Genomic DNA, 10,128 nt, shown 5'->3' on the forward strand with positions numbered 1-10,128 from the left:
ACTCTAGGGGGGGAAAAAAGGTATAAAAAATTTTTTTACCTATGTGTTCACATATGCCTTGTTTTAGTTTTTTGCAATCCTCCTAGCTGAATCTCAGCTCTCTCTAATATACATGAGGTAAATCAAGCTTCTGCATTGGTCTCCTGTTGACTGTGATAAAGTTCAATCTCACACCTTTTATACCAGAGCATAAAACTTTGGTGGTAAATCTGTAATTCCTCTGGAATTGCTTTATTGCGTGTCAGATTACAATGAAGTCTATCTACTGTCTGGTGTTTCAGGGCTGTTTGTTTAATTTTTTGATAGAAATAGGGTTTTGCAAATCAGACTAAATGCAAAATTTTGATTAACGTTATTTATACTCCCAGAACTTTTTCCAAAGACCTATACAAGTCCATGAGGCTCAGCAGAGGTAAAGGCACAAGAAGGTAAAGTCTTGCTGTGTCTACCCTGCCTTTCAAACCCTGGACTCTGTCATCACTGAAGACCAAACTTACCATGCTGTCTCAGAACGTATGGACATGTGCAGATCCTCAGGATGAGTCAGGAGAAGCTTCAGACATTGACTGTTCTTTAGTTTGGGTTACATTGAGCGTGGACAGACGGAGCACAGCATGGCTCCCCCTGAGGTCACAGTGACTCTGCCTGCCCTTGCAAAGCCATTGCGTGCTCAGTCTGTTTTAGATTGGAATCTGCTGCTTATCACAGAGATTTGCTGCAGGATTACAGGCAGTCTGAGATTGCCTTAGTCCAAGTAATAAATTAAAGGTTTCCTACATGAAGGGATATTGTTTTGTCAAGACAAGATGTACACAGGACTTTAGATTGTGTCTTGACTCAGTCCTTTAAAGACAGTGTTGAGTCAGACTTACAAATGGATGGGGACAGCCAGCTACAAAAAGGGAATTCACAAATTAAAGGTGACTATAGGAGGTTATGCCGCTGCTCCTGCCCAGCAAGGTTTGGATTCACACTGCAGTGAAACACAGCTGACTGACCTCCTGCCCCCTCCCTTCCACATGACCTGTAATGTGCTGCTGGAGGAAGGAAAGACTGCGTGCACCTAAAGGTTATATCTTACAACTTCAATTTAAATTGAATAAGCAAATTATTACATGGAAAATTTTGAGAGATCCACATGTGTCTGTTAGCTGGAGGAAAGAGAGACTCCTGATCATTGACCAAAGGAGCAGATGGATTAAAAAATGGAGGATGTCAGAACTAACATGGGTACGTAACATTTACAGGAATGCCATTTCCCTTGTGGTTTAATGCTCAAGATTATTATTGTAAAAACTTATTTCTATTTACATCTTTCTCCCACACAATATCCCAATTAAACTGTTCTAAGTACAATGTAATTAAATGCAAAGCAATTCTAGGTACTGTAAGAAGATAGTAAATCCACAAGTTGAGATATGTTAAGTTTGATTGCTTAAGTATTAGTAACTTAGATGTGTTAGTTCTTGTCACACTGTGTTGAACCTGAACACCTAATCACTTCCTTGGGCCTTTCTTTCCCTAAAGCAGTGAAATGTGAGGTAGATCTCACTGGGAAATAGCTCAATACACCTTGATCCAGACAAACAAGAGAGAAGAACTGGATTGCCTCTCTCCAGGGATGGGCTGACGCAGAGCCAAGGGGCCCTGGCAGGACCTCAGTGCCCAGGCTGGATGGCTGGAGGTTTTTACCCTTACACAGTCTGCAAAAGGGATACATACCCCTCGATGTGCCAAGGGACTCCTTTGAAGAGAGCCCCCTCAGGGGTAAAATCTATGGAAATGGAGTGCAGAAGCCATGGAGATGTGCCTCCCTCCACAGTCTAGCCCGCAGCCAAGAAAAATAGCCCATAACAACCATAAGGGGACTTCAAATTTGTGTTGCTCAGAAGCCATTTTGCATCCAAATGAAGCTGAGACGAGGAGGATGAAGGTTCATTTTGTGGAAAAATACCAGGAAAAGCAGGCTGTGACTCACTGGGCTTAGCCTCAAGAAATTGCAATGCAAATAATTTTACTCTGTAGAAATATTTGCCATGTTTGAATTTTATTTTTTGTTAGTCAAATTGAATAACCAGGTAATGGAACAAATCAAATCCTGTGTCCTGGAGACCATAAGAATCCAGGTCTACCCAGTTTGGTAGGACTTTAAATACAATACTGCATAATTCACAAGTGACCCAAACAAAATATTTCCCAGGAACTTTTGGCCATTCTATTTGCTTGATATTCACTGTAGTAGGTAGACACAGCCACCAGCTAATCACCCACATCATAGCTGCTCACTCACTCCCCGTGCATAGTGGGATGGGTGAGAGATTAAGAATAGCAAGAGAGAGAAAACTCATAGACTGAGATACAGACAGTTTAGTAAGTGAAAGAAAAGGGGGAAGTGATCCAGAGGCTCACCACCTCCTGCAAGCAGATTGATGTCCAGCCAGTCTCCAGGCAATGACTACCTTGGAAGATAACCCTCACTCCACCTTCTTCTGCTAGCCCAGTTTTATTGCTAATCATGACATTATCTCATATGGAATATCCCTTTGGAGAATTTGGGTCAGCTATCCCAGCTGACCAACCTCTTTTCCACTCAGCCTCTTCCATACACTGTGGGGGCAAGAGTGTGAAACAGAGAAAGCCTTGATGCTGTGCAAACACTGTTCACCAATACCCAAAACACTGGTGTGTTATCAACACTGGTTTAGCCACAAATCCAAACACAGCACCATACAGGCTGCTACAAAGAAAGTTAACTCCATCCCAGCTATACACATAACATTCACAAAGACATTTGAGCAGCTCTTGCATTAACTCCCCTGTTGGCTGCATTTGGGTTGGGCAGAATCCAGCTGAGCCTCCTGTCCAAGTCAAATGACCAAGGAACAGTGATCATTTACCACTGAATCATTCAGTTCTACTTCACTTTTTCATCCCACTCCTGTCCAAAGGAAGCTCAGGTCTTAGTTTCTATATATGTATTTTTCTCTAAACCACAAAAGCTCTGATGCCCATCAATGACCTCCACATAGGACATAGTTTCATGAAGGACCCTTGTTCACAGCAGGGTTACTCACCTCAGAGAATGCCACAGTATAGACATTTCAGTGGCAATATTGTGAGTCTTCTTCGTACAATTTTCCATCATGGAGCACTTTTATTTTCACTGTATGACTACAGCAACTTCTATTATTAAATATCTCTAACAGCATTTCTTCTGATCTCCTTGAACTTTCTCTACACAGCCCATACTCTCTGGCATAGGCACAGGTTCTCTGCTGAATGTAAATTATATGACTATGATGTTTGGGCAGGAAATTATTTTTCCCAACATCAGTTTTTGTCATTTAAGATCAAGACAAAGAGAAAGAAGTCTGTAAAATTCACACAACTAAATCTAGAAATCAGCATCTGTTTCCTTTTGATATTGATCTTAATAGAATTAGATTGCTTCCTGCTGATTTTGAGCCCAAAGAAATGAAAATTCTTTTCACAGAAAGTTTTTTATTTCAGTTCATGCCCAACGTTCATCGAAACCCTCTTTTTTGAAAAAAAAAATATAAATAAAAGGAGGGGACTTGACAAATTTCCAGCAGAAAATAAAATGGAACATGACGCCTGTCCTTTCTCAGCAAGCTCTTGTGTTTAAACTCTCCGTTTCAGTTTTGCCCATGGTCTAGTTAAAGATATATGTGAGTTGCTCAATAGTCTGTCAACTGGAATGGGGCTCTGGAGGCTTTCAAATTCCTCTTGTGCATATGAGGAAATAAACAGTACCACACAGTAGAGTCATAGAGTTCAAAGTGCTTTAAACACATCCTCATCTCCTGCCACCCAGACCCTGGTCCAGATCCTACTTTACTGCCACAGTCAGACATAAAGTCAGTGGTTGAGGAAGAAAAAAATGAACCTGCTCCTAACAATAAACCAGCTTTTTTTCATCAAGCTTTAAAGTTTGGACATTGATAGATTTCCTGTAAGCCTAGCAAAATGTACAGAAATGACCACATTGCAGATATCTGGGCTGTTTTCAGTATCAGGTGGAAGCACTGTTCCTTCAGCAACTGTTTCAGACATCACTGTGTAATGTAGTCCTCTACTGCATAACTCAGCAGTGTTTTGGTAGAGATCATCTTCCTCTGAAATCAAAGTCTTTCTTGTCATGTCAGTCAGAAGTACATTGGACTTAAGCTAGTAACCCACAAACCCTTCCATACATGTTCAGCTATACCCATATAAGATGTCCTATTGTGAGAGACAGCAATTGTCTTTTCCCATTTATGCACCTTTCCCTTCAGATTAGAGGTAATATGGTCACAAAACTGCACAGCCTGAAAAAAATCACAAGCCAGCCTGTGGACTGGTGTTTCCAGTCCTCAAAAACTATCACTTTCAGTGATAGTTATGGAGTGAAGCTGAGACCAGTGCTGGTATCAAGGCACCAGGGAGGTTGTGGCTGCCCTGCTCAGCTTTGGTTTTCTCTGCCAGTGCTTCATGGATCTCCGTTAGATTACATTGGTACAGCTGGAGGTAGAAGATAGCTCCACGTTTCTTAGGATAAGCTCTTCACTTTTTTCCTGAGGACTTTCACCCGTTCTTGAAAATTATGTTTTATATCTAGTTCTCCAATATAAAGAGACTCTCCTGAAAGGCCACCTCATTTGGGAGGAAAAGGACAAAGAATCCACAGCCTCCTATTTCTAGAGGGCATATTTAAAGAGCTCTCTTCTGATCTCTGTAAAAATAGCAGACACCTCTTTAACTTCACTGAACTGGATTTCCTGCAGCATAGCACACCTCACAAGATAATTTGAATCAGAAAAATTACTTAGGCAGTGTTGTGCATGCTTCCTAGGAAATGCCAGTAGTTTCATTGACACAGCACTCCCATCCATCTCATCTGTGCCTCTGCATCAACCAAAAGGCCGTTGCAAAACGCTTTTGTGTATAAGGAACTGGGGGAAAGCGCAGTAAGAAGTGATTATACAGTAACTGTACTGATGAAGTTACAGAAAGTGAACTTCCCTATGACCCTGTGGTTTCACTACTGGAATAATGTGAAAAGAGAGAGCCAAAGCTGGCTACTAGCCGTGACATGACATCAACAGGGAAGTCAAAGGAAAAATTTGTTTAACGTGCTTTCATTTACTTCTTAGAATAGTGATGACATTACATTAACACCACCAAAAAGTGATTCACATATGTAACTGCCTCTTGGAGCTATCAGGATCTATATAAGCATTTTAGCTGTGGTCTTGGGAGACAGAAGCTCAAACCCTTGCTGGCGTAGCAAGGCTCCTTGGCAAGCTGGGCACTATGCAATACCTCCTACTTTGTGCTGCCATCCTCCTACCTGAGAGTCTCGCTTTTCCAGTACAATTTAAACCAGAATCATGGAGCGACACAGACTTAGAGAAAGTAAAGGTATGTTACCAGGGGGACCATGTAACTGTATTATGAATAACATGATCTTTGATTCAGCTTCTACATTTCTTTCCTATCTGTTTTTATTATCTTATCTTATATTACCAGAACAGTTTTTGCAGAGGTGATATAAAACAATTTAAACTTGCTGATTAGCTTACACACCCTAAGTCTAACTTACAAAAGAGACCAAGTTCCAACTTCTAAATAAATGGGAGCATGTCATTTTTAAAACATCTCAAAAATATTATGTAGACTACACAGGAAGGCTGTGGATTTGAACGCTCAGTAAATCGTGTTTACTTAAAAGGATTGCTTGCCTACAGTGTTTCGCTGCTATTGCAATTCTTTTTATATATGCTAATCTATATTACCAAAAGAACAACATTTGGTAAACTGAAATAGGAATTAAAAATACATCTAAAACTAGCCATGACTGAAGGATGATGAAACAATTCAATCAAATGTAAAATGCAATTACCAAAAGATCACAGATATATGTATTAATTTTTATTTTCCTTTTCTTCTTCCAGGCATATCTTGATAAATTCTATCCAGTTCCTACAAAAGAAAAAAGCCTAAGCTTAGAAGAGAGGATTAAAGAAATGCAGAAGTTTTTCCACCTGACCGTAACTGGGAAATTAAATGCAGAAACAGAAGAAATAATGAAACAGCCCAGATGTGGGGTCCCTGATATAGCAGAGTACAACACATTCCCTGGAAATCCAAGATGGAAAAAGACACATTTGACTTACAAGTTAGTGATGACTCAGGTTTTATGGGGAAAGGGGTTGTTTTGCATTTAACTATGTGGGTTTCCTTCACACCCTAAATGACCTTAATCTGTTTCCTTTTGCTGCCAGGATTGTCAGATACACAACTGATCTACCCCAAAAGAAAGTGGATGATGCAATTAGGAGGGCTTTTATGGTATGGAGTGATGTGACTCCACTGCAGTTCCAAAGAGTATTCAATAGACCTGCAGACATTGTGATTGCATTTGCACGTCGTGGTGAGAATACCTGTCATTTTTAAAATACAATGGTCCATATTTGACTCAAAGCATGTATTTTTATAGCTAGAGATTTAAGAAAGAACAAAGAGTTTGGAATTATTCTGAAATCTGCATAGATTTTATCTTTTCTTTATCATACCACCAAATTTATATGTTATGATTCAGTTTTACTCCCATGAAACCATTAGAAAATCCTTTTATAGTTACAACTGTGAAATGGAGGGATAAATCAGCTCCAGAATGAAACACCTAAATTTAGATCTTCAAGGCTCTGTCTGCCTTGACAAATAGTGCAAACTAACGGGAACAGATCTCTAGAGCAAACCAGCTGGTTCTGGAGATCCAGCCTCCACAGGCTGGATTCCAGCAGCTTCAGGCAGGTTTACTTTGGTCTAAATCTAGTCTGGTTCCCTGGACTAAACAGTCTTTGGCAGCTGGGGTGCATAAGGTTTGGCCATGCTGAGTATCTTCTGGTCGATTTTCTTCTAGGAAGAATCCCATTGGTGCACTCCAAGATTGCACCAAGGTGCAATGGTAAACGCAGATGACCAGTCGAGTCACTTCAGAAGCTCACTTGTGATCCAGACTAATACATGAATGTAGCCATACGTTTAACTTGTGCCTAGCACCTGAACTAACTCAACCTAGCCAAACTAAATGCCTACTTTAAGGTTAACTGACTTGTTCTCTAGATCCATTGACAATATTTACAAGATCTCCATTGAATATACGTGAAGATTAGACACCTGGCTTACAAGTAGATGACAGCATATAAACACCAAAATGTCCCAAGATCATGCTTCACTGATGGGAAGCATATTATATTGCCACAAAGAGTTGACTAATGTGCTAGTCAAAGTGAGAAAGGATCTTGCAAGCTGGAACGGTTTTTAATCCTTTGTCATACACCAGGACTATGTCTCTTCTGCCTGTGTTAGCCCTGCCCCAAGGTCCATCCACATGGTCTGGGGGAAAGGACACAGAATGGCATTTGAGTCCCCAAATACTCCTCTATCAAGTCAGAGGTTCACTAAGGGATAGGGGGAAATTTCCAGAGCTGGTACAAATATACCATCCTGTCAGCTCTTGCCCTCAAGTTGGGAAACAGTAACATTCCACATGCACTGTGACAGAAGTAGGTACCGTACCTCAAGGGTGGGAACAAATGAACTTAGCTCTTCAGGAACATGGTTATATATCCCAAACCATTGTCCTCCACTAAAATCGGTACAGGTGAAAATGTCTACAACTAATGTTGCCCAGCACTTTCCAACACTGAAAACATTCAAGTGCTTATAATGTTGTCAAGCATTAAGTATTAATTCTGAAATAATCCCTGACTGCTGCCTCAGAACCACATTCCTGACAAAGGCTTATAAAAAATGTTCAGCTTTTTCTGAAACAGCCTGAATTATCAAATACAGGTTTTGAACTCAAGTCATGAATTTGGCGAGTGTTTCCTAAGCCTTGCTGCTATTCTAGGATTTTTTTTTAAGGATTGGTAATGAACAAAACTATCAGAAACAAGCAACATGCTTTAATCTGCTGAATTTAAACATTACAGCCAATGCCATCTGATGATATTTATTTCTTTTCAAATGCAGAGCATGGTGATGGATATCCTTTTGATGGAAGAGGTAACACACTAGCTCATGCATTTGCACCTGGAGAAGGACTTGGTGGAGATGCTCATTTTGATGATGATGAAAGGTGGTCAGAGTTCAATAAAGGTAAAACCCACATGTCTGTATGAAGAGGAAAGGCAAATATTGTACATTTTAGAAGACAGCCATAGGAAATGCTTTCCATAACTCTTCGTGCTTCAGTGCCATTTCAGTAACAACATTTCTGTTCTTTTCAACTACTTTTCTAAGTACTTGTGCTTCATTATCATTAACAGCTACATAATGCCCATTGTATCCATATTTTAAAGCACTTTTCACAGGCTAAACAAGGACTATGACCATCTGTTTTCTACATAAATTACAAAAAGGTAAAATGACTTGCTTGTAGGAATAAGGTTGACTAAAAGCAGAGTTAGAAAGAGACTCAGGGTCTTTAGATGCGTATGCAAGGGATCAGTAATGTTTTTATTAAAATATTATAGTTCCATAAGAAAGTTCAGTAATAACTGATCAAAACACTGAGGTTTCATTCCAGGGGAATGAAAGCGATAAATTCTCCTGCTACTTCAATTATTTGTATGCTAAAAAGAAATGCCATACCTTTAACATACTTTTCTATGTTTCTGTGCTGCAGAAGTTAATTTGTTCCTTGTTGCTGCTCATGAATTTGGCCATTCTTTGGGACTCGGTCATTCAAATGTCCCTGAAGCTCTGATGTACCCTGTCTACTCATATGTGAACCCAGCAACCTTCAGACTTTCAGCAGATGATAAGCGAGGAATTTGGAAGTTATATGGTAAATTCATGATGAGATTTGATTTTCAAGATAAAACATACTGGGGTACAGGTTTCACTACTCTCCCTGATTGCAAGAGCCTTGTCACATTACCAAAAAGAAAGAAGGGGAACAAACTTGGGAAAAACACATTTCTATATATTCCATCCACTATAGTCCTTCTGTAGCATGTGATGTGCCCACTTCAACCAAGAAGTGACAGAGCAGCAGCAGTGGCCTGGTGTACTGTCTTCCTGCACACCTACATATTGCCGAACAAATTCTGAGGACCTTGTTCTGCAAATGATCTGTTTCAGTGAGTGGGGCTACTGGCAGGGAAATGAGAGACTGTGCCACTTACCAATGGGACAGTTCAGTGAAGGCAGAAACTACTCAGCAGTAAGAGTGGAGCATAATCAGAATTGACTCCACAGGGTAAACTTTGCCAGGTTTGCTTTTCTTTAGGCACCACCTTCCTCAGGGCATGCTAGAGAAACACTAAGAATAAAACGTAGTTGTCTGCATTGTCCATTTCCAGTACACAAAACAGTCTCTATGTTTTGTCCTTCTTTCCTACAGGGAGAAAATCATCAAACTCTTGAAGAAAGTGCTTCAAAAAAACCAAAGAATTCACATCCGATTGTTCTGGTGTTCCAAAACAATTTTAATTCTGCAGCTAATTAAAGTGGTAAACTCCTGGACTGCACTTTCTCTCCCTGAATTTTTACACTGATTTATTTGCACTTTATATAATTTCACTTAACAATTAAAAAACCCCCAAACTTGTATACTCTGTTGTCTAATGTTTGGCTTTTCTTCTGGCATTTTACTGGGGGATTAAATAACTCCTGCATCTGTGATAGACAGACAGACAAATATCTTTCTAAACAGAGGTATAGGTACCTAAAGAGCCTGTGCGCATTTACTGCTGGAGTTACAAACCCTGTTTCTGGATTTCTTTCTGTTCCCATACATGTCCTGGCCCTTCCCAGTACCTACTGCTACTTCCTCAGAATCACAGTGTGCTTCTCATGCACCTCACACCTAGAGGAGAAGGTCTCCACAGTGCTTCCTTCAGCATGGGATGGGATGCTTTCCCAAAGGGAACAGCTTTTCAACTTTGTGTCCTCCTTTGCTTGCCAGAGAAGCAGATTTGGGAAGTAGTGGAGTAGGATTCCCATTGCCCACTGTGTTATTCAAACATCTCTCAGGTATTTTGAAATTTAAAAACAAAACAAAACAAAACAAAGCAGGAATTCTTCCTTCCTTTGAAAGACTAATCCCACATTGTC

General features: G+C 40.1%; 1 protein-coding gene across 1 annotated transcript; it reads left to right on the forward strand.

Annotated features, from left to right (window-relative positions):
- The first annotated feature begins 2,014 nt into the window (after positions 1-2,014).
- On the forward strand, positions 2,015-9,624 carry MMP7 (matrix metallopeptidase 7). The gene is made up of 6 exons (XM_074860194.1): positions 2,015-5,421; positions 5,955-6,178; positions 6,285-6,433; positions 8,041-8,166; positions 8,696-8,857; positions 9,416-9,624. The coding sequence occupies exons 1-6, from the start codon at positions 5,314-5,316 to the stop codon at positions 9,436-9,438; spliced, it is 792 nt and encodes a 263-aa protein (XP_074716295.1). The 5' UTR covers positions 2,015-5,313; the 3' UTR covers positions 9,439-9,624.
- The last annotated feature ends 504 nt before the right edge of the window (positions 9,625-10,128 follow it).

The sequence above is a fragment of the Strix uralensis genome, chromosome 2 (assembly GCF_047716275.1).
Source record: "Strix uralensis isolate ZFMK-TIS-50842 chromosome 2, bStrUra1, whole genome shotgun sequence".
Lineage (NCBI taxonomy): Eukaryota > Metazoa > Chordata > Aves > Strigiformes > Strigidae > Strix > Strix uralensis.

What these genes read in the sequence shown, in the direction of transcription:
- MMP7 (XM_074860194.1), top strand. Translation starts at nt 5,314, where the DNA reads ATGCAATACCTCCTACTTTGTGCTGCCATCCTCCTACCTGAGAGTCTC. An exon ending in GATTGCATTTGCACGTCGTG is followed by an intron (nt 6,434 to 8,040) that starts GTGAGAATACCT and finishes TTTCAAATGCAG; the next exon opens with AGCATGGTGATGGATATCCT. An exon ending in GTGGTCAGAGTTCAATAAAG is followed by an intron (nt 8,167 to 8,695) that starts GTAAAACCCACA and finishes TCTGTGCTGCAG; the next exon opens with AAGTTAATTTGTTCCTTGTT.